General features: G+C 39.3%; 1 protein-coding gene across 6 annotated transcripts in view; it reads left to right on the top strand.

The window, feature by feature from the left end:
* Tlk (Tousled-like kinase) overlaps positions 1–16,789 on the top strand; it is a 36,103-nt gene that overhangs the window by 7,820 nt on the left and 11,494 nt on the right. For 2 of the 6 annotated variants that reach the window (XM_046627111.2, XM_046627109.2), the window contains exons 2-3: positions 5,469–5,554; positions 15,313–15,522. The exons of 1 other annotated variant lie outside the window; for it this stretch is intronic. In XM_046627111.2, coding sequence (XP_046483067.1) covers positions 5,469–5,554; positions 15,313–15,522 — 296 coding nt within the window. Of the gene's footprint in view, positions 1–5,468; positions 5,555–14,319; positions 14,439–15,312; positions 15,523–16,789 lie in introns of those variants that run through there. 3 more of the 6 variants (XM_046627112.2, XM_046627110.2, XM_046627115.2) reach the window with 3 other exon arrangements.

Raw genomic sequence — 16,789 nt, 5'->3', positions numbered from 1 at the left:
ATAAATAAATTATGTGTTTATGTGTTTGACCTTTCTAATCAAACTTCAACCCATTGACTGCCATTGTAACATATTTGCTGAAAGCTTCTTTTGTTTCTAAACATCTTCGTCGATTTCAATTTAAAAATCTCGAAACAATTCGTCAAAATCGTGTAACGCGCTGTAAACACCAATCTTTTCACCGGATAATTTCAATGATGAGAAACATTCCTTGAAATCTAATGTATAAAAATTGTGAAAAACAAAAAAAAAAAAAAAAACTCGCACATTTAAAAATAGTAACCTTTCAAACATTTTCATTGAAATGTATTTGAATCGGTTGAGAAAAAATGTTTCTCATTACTTCTTCTTTTTCAACTAAAATCAAAAAAATGTCCTCGTTACTTTCATCTTTCTCCAATTTATAACGTCATCGAGTTTTAGTTTTCATTTTCGTTTTCATTTTCGTTTTCATTTTCGCCAATTCGTTGCCCGCGGGGTCCGATGGTACCCCACGTACACACACCAATGCAGAAAGGAGGCGATGATGGCAGGGAGGGAGGGAAGGGAGGTCGTTTCAGAATTAACGCAAGTAGTCCGGAGATTCCACTCCAGGTGGTAGCGTAGCTACCTTACCTTACCTTGCCTTGCCTTACCTTGCCTTACCTTAACTTGTCTTGCCTCCCTTTTTCCAAACCAGAACCACCTTCCTTGATACTACCGCCTAACGTAACCAAACCTAACCTAACCAAAGTCCAACCCTCACCTCCCGGTCTTGAAATATAATTCTTTCGCGTCTCCCTCCCTCCCTCCCTTCTCTCCTTCTATTGCGATCCTGTACAAGGTTCTTTGTCCTCCGTACGTTGTTCTCTTCTCCTCTTCGTCGTAATGGCGTAGTCATATCCCGCGGACGGTAAGGAGAGTCCTTTTGCCCGTAACCGGAGATACTGAATTTCGATCATTTAAAAACGTTCTTCGGTGTAGATAAATATACGTGTCGTTGGTAATGTTGAGTCATTGGTTAATCATCGTCGTTATTTCAGAGGAGCAGTATTGTTCAATCGCAGGATCAATCTTGATGCGTTGTAAAGTTTTTTTTTTTTGTCCGAATTAGTCTTCATTTCACGATTTACGGGTTCGAAAATTATGACGAAGAACGCGAGTGTGTGGGAGAGTTTCCGTGTACTTGCGGAAGAATTATTGTGTACGTATTTATGAATAAATCGGTCATCGTACGAGAGAATGACGATGCACGAGTATCGCGTTTAACTTGTTGCATCGTTTGATGTTTCGATATTCAAACATCGAATAACAAAATTTTACTTAAACGTAACGGAGTGATATGTTCGCGAGTGATGTGTCTGCTACTTGTTGTATACGTGCATTGTTCTACGATAGAGTGTAAATTTTTCACATCTACCATTTTCATCCTTCGTATCATTTGCTTTCGGCTGCCTGAAAATGGAGGTAATTTTGCGTAAGTAAATATCGTCGGTTTACGTGCTGTGATTTTTTGATTACTGTATCGTATGGTGTCTAATAAAATTTTCAATATTGCAATATTATTGTAAGTAGGTAAAATCGTTGTATCAAAAGTTTACAACTACTTCAAAGTAGTTTGATTTTTAAAATCTGTGCGCACTCTTTGCTTTTTTACGAATAAATTACTCGTCAAGTTTGAGACGATCGTAGAGTTCCGAAGTAATGATTTTACCCTAAAAAAAAAAAAAAAATAAACAAATAAATAAAAAACACGAATCGTTACAATTGACGTTACTAACTCCGCTCTCTTCGTTTAACGCTTTTCATATACTTTCATTAATTAGATCGTAACATCGTTCGAGTTGTTGCGATTGTTATTGTTGTTATAGAGGCGATGAAAATAAAATGGTGGATATAAAATGGCGTAGTTGAAACATATTTTCGCTCCACTGCAATATTGTTATCGCCGAGGGACAAGTATTTTATACTACACCTCGCATATTTCAATTGCTAGGTATATTCGCTAGATAGCGCTAAACGCCAACTCGACTATCCACGTGGTCTCGTCATCCTATCGTCGTCTAATTTGTAAGTAGTATTCGACCGCTTTCTGCAATTTAACGAATACTACGACAAATTGACACACGCAGCAAACCGACGACGACGCCTGCCTCGACGTCACAGCGATACGTAACTACGTGTGTATATAAACATGTATGTATGTATGTATATGTATATATACTTACATACGCACACAGCCCTATGCGCAATGTATATAATAATTACAAATTGATGCGATCGTGCAGCAGCAGTTCCGTTACGCAATTTACATTATGATTTGAAAAGTAAACGTGATGTAATGTATTATTTCATCGTTTCAATTTCAATCCATCGTCTATATTTATATAGATATATTTTCATCGTCTCGTATCCCTTTGTTTTTTGTTTCTCTCTCTCTCTCTCTCCCTTTTTAACATCCCGTTCCTCTCTTTTTCGAAAAAAGGGAGGTTATTGCGATCATCTCACCTCCCCCCATAAAAAAAAAATCAGAAGTCGACTTTTCACTAGATCTCTCACGTTTTCGATATTTAGATTGATGTCTGTATGTATTTTGTGCGTGGGCGTGTGTACGATTAATTTTTTTTTTTTTTTTTTTATTCTTTTTCGTCCGACGATACCTCGACAACGAGTCACGAGGATTTCGATGATTTTGGTCTCAATCGACGCGACTTTTCGAAACTTGTAACCGATTAGATATTGGCTCTGATCGGTTCGGTACTTTTTCGATTGTTTGAGAACGGATGAATGAATTTTAATGAAAACTGATAGCGTGAGGTTTTTCTGGATCGCTGATCACGAATCTAAGGTCATATTTGGAAAAATTTAAATCTGGCGTATTCGACAGGTTGAAGAAAACAATAAAAAATAATTAAAAAAAAAATAAAAAAAAAAAAACATTTCAATTTTGACGAAAGTTCGCACTACTCGTCTCGGTTTTTTGGCTCACCGATAACGAATCAAAGGTCAAATTCATCAAATTTATAATGGTGGATACGTTACAGAGGTTCACAATAACAAAAAAAAAAAAAAAAATCGTTATATTTTCATGCGATATATCCGAGGGCTTTAAAATCGTTAATCTCTCTCTCTCTCTCTCTCTCTCGTCAATTGTTATCAGGCAACCTAAAAAATTTGAAAACATTGGGATATATGTACATAATATATATATGCATATTTTGTTTTTCTTATTGTCGATTTTTACATCTTCCCGTTCGGGGAACTTTACAATTTTACCTGCGGAAGAAATTTATACTTTTTTTTTTTTTTTTTTCTTATTTACCAAAAGAAATTCTGTTTCATAGTAGGCGTGTTAAAAGTTATTAATCTTTCCTAAATTGTTAGATTTACGGGAATCTGGCGTTTCTTGGCGTTAGGATCTGGTATTAGGTAGTATTTTATTTATGATAATTGTTCGTCGATGTAACTATAGCTGCAGCACATGGCTCACCAGCCGTCTTCGTTCGTTCGTTCGTTCGCTAACTCGCTCACTCTGCACTCTTGTCTACCTATTGATTTCTTACCTTCTGGTATAAGCGTAAGATTGAGGTCAAAGGGCGCGTTAGTTTTCGCGACGTTCATCCTGCTGATGCAATGATGCTGATGCTGATGATTGACGGTTGTTACGATGTGCGAAGAATACGACGCTGATGGTGCGAGTATTTTTTTTTTTTTACAACATACAGATTGTCACGAAATTAAAATAAATAATTCGACAACCACGAAACTTTGGGAAAACATGGAAATGTCGGGATATTTGAGAGAAGGGATCGTGAAAAATATGGAATTGTCGGGAGATTTCTTAATTCGGTTATGGAAAAAATTTAACGTATCTATTTTCTTATCATGGGGATTGGAAACGATTTTTTTAAGGCGTCGAATTTACTTTTATTCTTCGCCGAGATAAACTTTTCTTCAAAATATTTCACTTCGATTCGAATTGAATTTGAAACTAATATATAGAGTTAATAAGCCGAACGATTTAGGTTTCGGTAACTTAATTGAAATGGGGAAAATGTGCGTGTCTTTTAATGTCATGGAAAAACTGGATGTGTAATGGAATTTTTTTTTTTTTGTCTTTTTTCTTTTTTTATGGAAATGTGATGTAAAAATTATACGTTTTTTTTTTTCCCGCCAAGCTTTTCCGACATCCGAGGCTGAAGTTTGTCAAAACTGAACGTAAATCATTTTTCGTACCAACTGCTTGTGCGCGAAGTGGACAAAGTATAATAACGCGTTTTTTATACGTCGCACGATTTACGTAAATTCCACGGACAGGATGGATGTTAATGATGATATTATATTTCATACGTGAACAACATATTAGTACCTCGTTATCTGCGAATAACTTATTTATACAGATATAATATATCTGTTTACAAGTTTTATGGTCTTTTGATTATACGTGAGTCGCGGTTGTTTTATTTGTGTTTGTTTTTTTTCTTTTCTTTTCTTTTCTTTTTCAATTTTTCTTCGAATTTTCACGCCATTTTTTTTTTTTTATCAAAGATATTCTTCATTGTCGAATCTAGTGGTAAATATAATTACGGTAATATTGATGATCGTCGTAATCGTAACAACGAGAATCAAAAAATTCTTTAAACGGTTTCACCTTTTTTCTATTCAACTCAATTTGGTGTTTGCACGTGGCAAAAAAAAAAATATTGCGTATTAATTTAAACGGGCAAAGTAAAAATAATTGGCTCGTATTATTTGTTCTCTCGGTTAAAATGAAAAAATAAAAAAGCAAACGGTACGGTAGATGAAAATTATAACACTAAGAAGTCGCCCATCGTACGAAGGGCGGAATTTATATGCATATTGTAGAAAATCATCAATGAAATTCAATCGCATGTAACATCCGCAATTATGTTTTTTGTTGAAAATAAAAAATGACGAGCTGATTATTTTGCATTTCTCTGCTTTGTACATACGATGTAAGAATCTTTTTTTTTTTTTTTTGAAATGGAAAGATCCAATACTTGAGATACGCGTGTCTGATTGATCCGTTTTAGGTATTGTTAATGACACGAAAAACGTTACAAGTTCTGTCGTTGTCCGTTCTCCCACAGCTTATATTATACCGTCCCGTTTATATCCATTAAACATTATGAATTGTAGCGTCAACGTCAGTTTTCTTTTTCTAATCAGTAAAGTAAGATGCGATACGGAACATCACTTGGCTAACGATGAAACAAGAGAAGTGTTGAAAAAGAAGAAAAAGAAACCGAGGAAGAGAGAGGATAAATGGATAAATGTGGAGAAAGAGAGAGAGAGGAAAAGGAGAAAATATTAATACAACGAGAAAAAAAAGAGAGAGAGAATGTTATTAGAGGAAATTGTGTAATCTACTTTGCGAAAAATGATGTGGTGAATGTCTTGTTTGGGGGAAAGAAAGAAATTGAAATAGAAAATGGAAGGCGAGTGACGCGTTTGAACTCCTGTTGCAGGCGCTGGAGTCAAGATGGAGCACTTTCAAGCTGCCCTGGACCCCAGGAAGCAGGAATTGCTGGAAGCCCGTTTTCTCGGAGCCAGGGTGAGAACATATAAGAACATACATGCTTATTTTGACTCGCGATCCTGCAACGCAGGCTGCGGTAAGGTCGGTCTCTTGGCGATGCTGGAATGATTTTGAGATAAAGAAGAGAGCAACTTTATCCGTTGAGGTTCCGAATGTGAAAAATTTCGAAAGCGACAAATTCTGAAATTTTTTTGCGGCCAAACTTGAAGTAAGGAAATCAAACTTTGACGAAGTATCGAGTAAGGTTCGAGTGGTTCCAAACTTGACGCTCAAAGGTGCCGAAAGTGCGATAATGAGGAAATTTGAAAATCTGAAACATCGAAATTCCGAGTGATCCAAGACTTTCAGTTCCGTAAGTTTCTGGCTCAATGAAATTTCACGATTTTGATTTTTCTTTCTTTTGGATCTTTCATATTTTTACGTTCGGAATCTTGGTTGTTTCGTTTTTCGGTTTTTCTGATTTTTTACACCCACTCGTCGAGCAAACTAACCTGTGCGAGTATATTTTCATTTTCTTAATTTTACTCTATCCGATATTTATTTTTCGCAATTTTTCCTCCATCGGAACTTTACTTTTCGCTACTTTGGCTCTACATCGTAACACGAATTTTCGGAACTTTGAACCGTCGTCGGTTTTTTGACCATTCGAAACTTTGTCCTTGCTTCAAAATTTCATTTCTTTATTTCAAGTAATTTTTCAAATTCGGAACTTAAACCTCTCCCTCAATATATACCATGTATCACCCATACACCCATATAAATGTTACATGCACAACAACAGCCGCGTGCGTATCCTCCCAAAATTAGTATATAAGTGGTGTTCGTTCTTCTTATCCTGTGGGTATTACCATAATTAAGTGTACAAGTTATCGACACGTTTATACCCAATAACCGATCATTTCATTTGCAAAAATTATAAAACCGCGCTACAAATCGTTAATTTCTCGATGATTAAAACCAATAAAGGATCAAACGCATCCAAAAATAACCAAGTAAGGTCAATAATTGGGATATGGCAGGGTTAATGACTGGTACAACGCTCACCTTATTCACCTTCGTTTCTCAATTTATTCAATTTTGCACCTTCGCAACCTTTCCCCCCTCCCCGCCCCCTCTCCATCCATCTTCATCCCTTTGCATCTGCGATTCTTACACGCCATTTTGATTCCTCCGAGCTTCACCGTTTCGCTACTGCTGCTGCTGGGGGGGAGGGGCCGGAAACGGAAACGTCCGTATTCGATTCCGCGAATGGTGCGCCTTCAGAGGACTAGAGCAGTGTAGAAACGAACCGTACCCAACTTATACCTACCTATCTTACTACACAATATACTCATGGCTTTACCAAACAACCAGTTTCCTCCTCCTCCTCCTCCTCCTCCTTCTCTTCGATTACGCGGAGATCCCACGAAGTTGAAGTCGAAGGAGAAGCCGAAGCCTCTCCTCTTGTGACCCTCGTCGATCCTTTCTTACTCATGGTTTTCAAATATCCCGCCCTTTTTGTTCTTCTTTCACATCTACTTGTCTCGTATGATAATTATGACTTGTGTACGATAGATACAGGTGTGCGTGTGTGTCTGTGTGTATTTATACCGTAAAGGGATAGAGGTTATGTTCTTGTTATTTATTTTGTTGTTGTTACGTGTACTAAATACCTATGAATCAACTTAACTACCCGACTGCTGCAGGGTTAGTAGAAAATATTCAATCAACATTATTGTACGACACTTCATACAATTAGATTACTTTCTTCGTTTATCTATATATATATATATATTCGAGTTCCTTAACTTGGATTAGTTTTCAAACTTACGTATTACGCGTACCGTCGTCACTCTCCGCTGATAACGAAGTGATAAAGCGAACGATAGGTAAAAATTCATGGTATAAAAACGACGAACGTTTATTTATACACATCGAATTTACTTCACGGAGTGATTGACTGACCGACTGTCGCTGCTGAGGCGCCAAGCTTTAAGGCGCACGCAAGGTGTGGCTGATCATCGACTTTATTTCCTACCATTCTCTTGTGTGCACCCAACCTACGTACCTACGTGTACGTTATATATACGTGTATTACGTATACACCTATAGAGTATCGTCACGTCACGTGACCAACCGCGGGTCTATAGTTTGTGCAACAACACCCCGGCGTCGGAGGAATCACCGGGGCAGCTTTTTCGGTCACTCGGATCTCTTTCTTTCTACCTTCGATTAAATCGATTTTACTTTTGATTTTATTTTTTTTTTTTACATTCTTTTAACTTGCTCATTTACACATCACGTCAAATATTACAGCGCATTTTTCTCCGACTAAGCAAAGGGATGATCTGAAAAAATTTTTGCTCGTACGTAGCTATAAATTGTAAAGTTGGTTTTTTTTTTCCTACTTATTTGAAGTCTATTTATCATGTCAATTTTGATATGTGAAGATCACAGTTTTTATGACCGAAATGACGGATGTTGTTGGTATAATAACGAAATATGTTTAAAAAAAAAAATTATTCTACCGATCCCCTTTTATTTTTAACGTCGTGGAACAAGGTTACACATGACTGCTGCTTCTGCTTCTGCTTCTGCTGTTGGTGCAAACAGGGACGGATAGGTTCACAGGCAATCGATAAAGGCGTCTGATCAAAACGAGGGGAAATCCCTGTGTTGTTTAAACAACCGTGGGTGATGATAAATTCGAAACGAGTATTATTTACAACACGTGATGATATGACGATAGGTATAGAAAGTCGGGAGTCATCGATATTTGAGAAATAATACGTTTTAAGATAATATATTGACGGTATTATCAGGGGGAAGGGTTTTGGGGTGATAAGGGGGCGGGAGGGGTGGATTCGAGGTTTAAGGCTAACTGAACCTCGTTGTCGGCTATTCAGACCGCCATTTTGAATTTCGATGCCAAAGTATGAGGATTCTCTCTCGCATACTTACGTATATTCGGAAATATGCTCCAACAGTTCTGATATAATATTGAAATTATTGTTTATAGATATTTAAACAATTGCATGCCAATAACGATGATTTTTCAGCGAAACGTTTTTTTTTTGTTATTATTGTTGTAACATTTTATCAGTAATGTGAAATTTTGCGATTTGTTTGTTTTTTTTTCTTATTCTTTTTTTTTTTTATACGGTGAACTAAGTATGTGGGCGAAAGTATAATTGAACCTCTTTTAACGAAACTCGTTGAACGGTTTCATTTGTTTTCTGGTTACTCGTCTCGTTATTTTATGTCACTGTAATCTACAAACTGTGAAGATACGGCAAGTGGCGCTAAAAGATTTTTCATTTCGTCGCGCTCAGTTGATTTTTCAATTTTTTAAATTTATTTTACAAAACTCTTGAATGTATGTAGAAACACGGTGGTGCCACTTCAATTATTTTTTTTTTTTTTCCTGCCATTTATATTCATACCAAAGATCACGATCAACAACACAACGATATATCACAACCGACAATCTTATTCTTCTGTATTGAAAATTCGCATATTAAATAATAACTATTTTATGAGATTTAATTAATAATGAAAATATCATCCAGATAACCGGATACTCAATATTACAAGCGCGAGTCTTCTTAACGGCGTAAATTGATGTTACGATTGATATAAGCAACAAAAAACGAAAGATATTTTTTTCATATATATATATATGTACAAGATTCTTCGTGAATTAAATGAAAACAATTGGAAAAAAGTGACGAATCAACCGAGCACGATCTTCCACGTAACCCGAAACGGTCACATTTTGCCAGAACGATTCTTTTAACCAAAACAACCATTTTATGGGGGTGCCGTGGTGGAAAATCGTAAATTATTTTTTTCCGAAGCACTCCACGTCCATAGATAATATATATCATACACGTACACATACACGTATAACGGCAGCCGGCATCGGTAGAGGAGGTCAGTCAGCTGCGGGTAAATACCATAGGTATCATCTCGAGTTCTCCCGTGCGACGCGAACGAACCTCTCCTCCCAGATCCCACCGTCAACCAGCAGGGGAACCTGTATTATCCATTCCTGATGGGCAGGGCTGCAGAACTGTCGGTACAACCCCCGGGACGGCAGGGGGAGAGGGCACAACGCGCAACACATCGCCGTTTTGTCCGAGAGCGCGTTCTGTACGTGGGGAATGGTACAGTGTAGTGTAGAGGATAGCCGATACCTAGGTCGAGCGATTCGCGCGTCCTACGCTCGCGTCTCCCTAGTCGGTTTGCTTCCTCGTATATTCGCCATAGACTTGTAAAGATAGACTGAGCGCTCCTATAAGAGGTACTGAAGCTTACATATAAAGGACAGAGATATGTCGGGAGTACTGCTCTCTCTTTTCAATCGGTTTCGTCCCGGGTGACGAGGGTGCAGTGGAAGTGGAACAGCTATAGATATAGGCGCATAATTTCGCCTCATTCTCCTCTACCGGACTCGATCCCCGCCACAGATATCGTCAGAGAGAGAAAGGAGTACTCCCGGCATATTTCTGTCCTTTAAATGTTTGCTTCAAGCGGCTCATAATAGCGCTCAGTCTATCTGTTATAAGTCTGTGATATTCGCCGCCTCGCGTCAACGGCTGCGAGCGAGTCGTCGGAAAGACTTGGAAATCCGGTAATGCACCACGTGGATCGGACCATCCCGTCCGCGTATCTACGTTGCACGCTCTCCTTTTAAACTATCTACGTATGTACACTTGGGGACAATGAATCTGAGACGGTTAATTTTTTACACTAGACAGTTACGTTGGTAACATTGTTGGAAACCTACAGCGCCACAGTCGGCCGAGCGCGAAACAAACTCAATCTCAATAAACGTAACATAACCCGTGAACGTAGAATCTAACCTTAGAATCGACGTGTCGATCCAACAAGTCATTATCTCCGCGGTATTCTGAGGTTAGATTCGACGGTCATGGGTTATGTGTTATGTTCATTGAGGTTGAGTTTGTTTCGCGCTCGACCGACTATGGCGCTGTAGGCTTCTCAGTGTTGCCAACGTATCTGTCTAGTTTTAAAAATTAGCCGTCTCAGATTCATTGTCTCCAAGTGTACATGCGTACCTAACTAACCTGCGAAATGCATATATATCGATGTAAAAATTTTGATCGAGTTGTCATGGAATGCCCCATATGTACATATGTCTCAGATTGGCTTTATAATTTTTTTTTTTTTTTGCATTTTCCTTTTTGCATGAAAGTACGTGACGAAAAACGAAGTATGATTTAAAAACTGGTAAACGAGAAAGAAAAAAAGGAAACACTTTCTTAAATCTGAACAAGAATCTTATGAAACGTAACAACATTTTTTTGACCACTAACAAAAGATGGAGATTTCATAACTTCGAAAGATGGCGTTAAGAGAAATAAAGGAAAAAAAAGAATATCATTAGTATTATTCGATTGCACATTTGGCATAAGAATCTTTCTTTTCACCCCAAACAAACTTTTCCAGAGGATTCCACGATGGAAATTAGCTAATTATTTTTTCGTGCAATACAAAATAATATATGTAGTATACGCACACACACACTCGTGCATCGATACACACACACACATAACCTAACCAAACCCTGTGGAAATACGTTGTATACACGACGCATACAATACGAAACGTCCGTTATACCTAATACTAGGCAGAGTTAGCTAGACGGCACGTAGTTATACGTATACGTACGTATGTGTTGTTTTGCTAGCTACAAACCCCGGCACTACGGAGTAGCCAGAGAGCTGCAGGGAGTCACGAATCGACAAGTCAACGTAGTCCTTGCTGACGTCATTTCCTCTCCCATCACCTCCGTCTCATCATACTTCACCTCACTCTGACGTTATACAAATATACACACATATCTCTGAACATATTTAGTATCGCTTTTGGCTAATGACAAGTTTTATCGCGTTATGCGTACAATACTACTGTTTGATGATTTAATATTATTATTATCATTATCATTGCTAATATTATAGCCAACATAGGTGTACAGCTGATTGTGAGAGATAGGAAAGGAAGGTGAATTTTTTCTTTTTTTTTTCTTTATGGTGCTCTTGCGATGATTGTGGTTAGTAAACGAGTTTCGAAAGTGAGTGCAGAGATTTGTGGCGAGGGAAGTTGGGGGGGGGGGGGGGGAGGTGTTGCTGTTTACCGCTAATAATAGCACATAACGTGCGTATGTGTGTGTTTATACGTACATAATTCTGCCAAACTTTAATAATACATATAAAAAACTACTTATCCCAGAAGCGTGGAGTACAATATATATGTACATAACTCTGACTACAGTTGTACAGAGTTGCGTGTTATATATGTATGTATGCAACTATGCTTCCACGCGCGCCATCGTTGTCGTTCTCTCTACCGTCGCCAAAGTACGAATGATCTATTTAAATAAAGACCGCACAGTGACGAAGACGAAATGCATTCTCGTTGAATCGTCGTCGCAACACAACAGACCGTAGTAATAAGTATAACGACAATCGGTTTGTTACTATACTGATACTTGCGATTTTTGATGCCGATCACCGAAGCCCTGGCGACTCCGTCCCGGGGTTTTGCTTCGCCCGTTTTGCGCACCTATTATATTTATTACCTATACGGAAAGAGTCGACGCGACGCCATTATCACGTGATCATCCTCCTCACAAATCCCGAATACGTTTACACCTATTTACATATAGTATGTAGGATAACACACCAAGCGGCGCGATTCGATTCCAAATACATTGTATGTGCCTTATTGTTGTTGTTAGCCATGCTGCGCTACGTTGATTTAGGGTGTATACCTAGTATAATCATATAATAAATATAACTCATTTAATTTACGTCTAACTTGTGTAGACGAGGAGTTTTAACAAACGTCACGCATTATCCAGGTTGTTTTACTTGCTCGATGGTAGGATGTCGTCGACGGATGGACGACGGACGAGTCTCGACGAGTTGGTGCATGTCCCTCCCTACCTCACCCCATCGTCATGCTCTCCTCTCTTTCTCTCTCTCTCTCTCTCTCTCATTCACCCTTGGATCCACCTCATTCCTCCTTCCTCCTCCCCCTCCCCCCTGCCACCCTTTTCCCGCAGGAGGGCCTCTCTCTTGTGTATTGATCCTTCGATAGTAAGTATGTACCGCGCACCGGCTGTGTGGAAGGCTTATGCCGTTGTTGCTGCTGCTGCTGCTTGTCGCGGGATCTCCGAGAGAGAGAGAGAGAGAGAGAGAGAGAGAGAGAGAGAGAGAGAGAGAGAGAGAATTGGAGAAGCTCTCCTTCTAGCATTACTCGCCTGTGTGTGTGTGTGTGTGTGTGTGTAAACTGTACCTATTTATACTATTCGCGATTTTTGATGGTATACTTACTATATGTATGCATTTGTACGTACAGGTAACGTTACGTGGGTTGGCATATGATTGGTGTCAACGCCAATCTATAACCCAACCATATCTATAACATTCAACCTGTGTAATGCTCTGTTCACCGCTACGGAGGCGGCGGCGGCGGTGGTATAGTGTGGGTATGGAGGTTAGAGCCTGTGAGGACTATCTCCATGTATACATATATATAGAATAAGTGTTCATAGAAAATTAAGTAAAATTAAAACTGCGTCGTTGTACAAAAAAAAACAAAAACGCCAAATTTAGATTTGTTGAACAGTGATGATTGCTACATTAGCGTCATTCTTGTGACTTGTTTGAATCATTTAAAAGTATTTGTCGCATATTTGTGGACTCAATTTTTCTATATTCTAATATTGTTCCAGTCGAAAAACCCGTACGAAATACTTCTCTTTATACCTATATACCTATCCTCCATAAGTTTAGGGTAGGTGATGGTGGGTGGTATAAGCGATGCAGCGCAACGCAACGCGCCCGATATTCGTCCCGATACAAAGTTTCCTATACATTATACAGTATATACATAGGTATGTATATATATACAATATACACGGTATACGGTACGAGTCTCGTATGGCGAAGGGTTGCGTAGGAGGTTTTGGCCCGATTGGACGGACTATGGCGATGGGGGTAACGCGAAGGGTTGGTTGGTTGGTTGGTTGCGAAGAAGCGGATAGGTGTACGTGTATATACGTATATAAGTAGCAGCAACTCTGCGGTTAGGTGGAAACCTTTTTTCGCGCAGAGCGCAGTTCTACTCGCTCGGTCGGATCGCGTGCGCGACCTCGCCACTTGTTGTTGTTAAGACAGGCTCTCTCACGATCAGCAGGAAAGCGCGGCGCGGTCTTACGCCCCCCCCCCCCCCCCCCCCCCTCCCACACACACACACGCACGCACACTCTCTTATAACATAACTGATGCGACAGAGTAACGTCGTCCAACGTCGACGTCGCGTCAACGACGTAACCAACAAGCTCTGCGTATCGTACTTACGGATTTGATTCTCTTCGCTTATACATACGCACATGCGTACCTGTATTTATATTTTATATATCGTTATACCTCGCGTCTAGTTTCGTCAACTTTTGCATTCCATTTTTGTGCGTGTGCGTGTTTTTTTTTTTTTTTTCTTCTTTCTCTTCTCGGTAAAACTATACTAGAGATTCATTATTCGTCTTTTATCAATGCACGTTTGTGATAACGACCGGTTAACACACGTGATCCGTATGAAATTACGGTATCCTGTGCGCGAGTGCGTGTTTTTTTTTTTTTTAATTATTCCTCTCGAATAATTTTTACACACGGCGTATTTACGCTACTGCGGATATTGTATGGAGGATTCGATACGTGCAACGGACTACGAACGATAGTGAAGAGTGATTGTTGTGCTTGGCGTAGAAGGGGCGGGGAGGGGGGGGGGGGGGGCAGAGACGGAAAGAAAAAGTGGTGGCTGGCATTATACTGTCCGGTCGATGGCGATGGCCGTGTGTCGTCTGCCCGCGGTGACGTTACAACCTCTGCAGGTATAAGTTACCGACAGTATATGAATATTTGTTTGAGGTTATGACGTGTGGTATGCATATATATATATAGATATGTGGATGAATTTATTTATCCATGTATGTAATTTTTCGCGCAATTATACCGAGGAGGGAATTCTTATCAATGTCGTTGCGTCGCCGCGTTTTGTAAACTACGAAAAAATTTCACATCGTGTATATTGAGCGCAAGGTTACGTGCAGATGTAAACGGTGAGCTCGGCTTTACCATAGATGTATAGAAATTTGAAAAAAAGGATCGCGCGGCTCCCAGGAAAACTTGGAGCAATGTTGACGGTTTTTGACTCCACTGTTTGAACAGATGAAATAATGACTGATCGTCGTTAACGTTGAAACGAATAGTTTAATCCGGGAATTTGAACGATATCCCTAATTTCACGTTTCATTCTGTAATTCTCCTCGCCGATATTGTTGCAATGTTATAGGCACAGCTGATAAAGTTACACGTGAATTTTCATTTTTTTTCATTCATTAAAGAGGGGGGGGGATAGAGTTTGGGTGGTCTGAAGTCATACCTCTTTTTTATTTTTTTTTCTTCTTCTTTCTTTAAGAAAATGAAAACATTCGAAACAATTTGAGTTTGAGGGCTTTGTTATTTATAGTTCACACCCCCCCCCCCCCTCTCCCAAAGCATGTACAATTATAACTATCGCTGTTTCGCAAAGGACAACGCCGAAGATGCGAGCTGTTTAATTAATAATAATTTATCTGGATTTTTGGGTGGGCGAATAACGAAATTATTATCAATGTATAACGTGTTAAGAGCTGTATGTACCTAGTGTGAGATGTTTCGAAATGATTTATGTACATCAGCATTAGAGCCGTGTCACGATTTCAGGGTGCAGGTCCGAACAACAACGCGTCTGCTACGAAAAATGCTGCTGTTAACAGCACGCAATCCCCATCATCGGTATCGCCGAATCCTGGCAGGTGCGGGCAGCCCACTGCCTTGGGTATAGACTGGACTCGACGCGACAATGCCCCTCCTCGTCCAGATCACAGGAACTCGTCCTCGTCTACGAGTCAAGTCCAGGGTCAGCTATCTCAGGTACACCAACCACACGCCACACAAGTTACAGAGACAGCAGTCCGTACTTGAAACCCGTCCCTCTTCGTCCCCCCACCTCATCCTCATCCTCACACTCATCGTCGTCGTGGTCGTCGTACGATATTAATAAACAATTTAATATAATCTTTAATCATTTATCTTCATCGCTTGTGCGTCATTTTTTGTCGTAGCATGTGTGTGTATTTGCGCGCGCGCGTTTGTGTGTGTGTGTATGTGTGTGCGCGTGTGTGTGTACCGTAAGAAAAATGCAGTGTGGGGGCTTTGATGTACGACGTATAGACTTTCACTTGTATTTTTAATATCGTTCTAACAATAACTAATTTACGATAAACGTTATATTTTATAGTAGCAATTTTGCCGATTGTTTGACAGTTCATGTTTGTGTATGTATGTGCGTATGGTTGTATATTAACAGACGCGAAGGGGAACGATTTCATCCTACTTGCAATCAATTTCCATAATTTTATTGATTTTTTTTTTTTTTTCTTCCATAATCGAAATATTGACTACCGACCGGCATCGGGAGATCTAATAAGATTTGTGCGGTGAGAATCTTTCTTGTCGTTTAAAACATATTTCGTCGTTCGATGGTTTTCAAAGAGATTAATGAATGGAAAAGTAGATCGCACCTATGCTTACTTACTGAACAATAAATGTTGAGTTGTAACTGAAGCTGCAATAATGTCGACGTATGTGCGTGTGTGTGTGGGGTTTATATGTATATATATACATTTATACATATACGTATATCATTTTAAATGAGCGTTAATCGTTGCTGGTCCTTGACCCACTCCTCCTCTTATGCTGTAATTCGCGTTCATCGGTATGTATGTATAAATAACATTGTTTCGGCGGCATTGGGAAGTAAGTTTCCTTTCACTACAAATATCGCAGGTTTCGTTCAACACTCGTTACTTTATTATTAATTACCATTGTTTCATTCGAAAACACGCGTTTACCCTACCTTGGATAGTTACGTACGATAAAAATTGAAACCTGAAAAACAAGAAAAGAAAACCACCCGACACTTTGTTGTATTTCATCAGATTTTCCTGACGGTCGATAACTAAACCACGGGCAATATATTTAATTTGCGAACTAGATACGTACACTGTAGATTCACGTCCGCCTCGTTGACAAAGTGTCGGTATTATACGAAACCTGACTCGGCGGTAAAAACAACGCCGGGATGATATTTGAGGGCGAGCGGGAAGACGCAAAGTGACTGAGGGAAAGAGTTGAGAGC

Source organism: Neodiprion pinetum, chromosome 5 (genome assembly GCF_021155775.2).
Source record: "Neodiprion pinetum isolate iyNeoPine1 chromosome 5, iyNeoPine1.2, whole genome shotgun sequence".
Taxonomy (NCBI): domain Eukaryota; kingdom Metazoa; phylum Arthropoda; class Insecta; order Hymenoptera; family Diprionidae; genus Neodiprion; species Neodiprion pinetum.
This window is presented reverse-complemented; position numbering and strand designations above follow the sequence as displayed.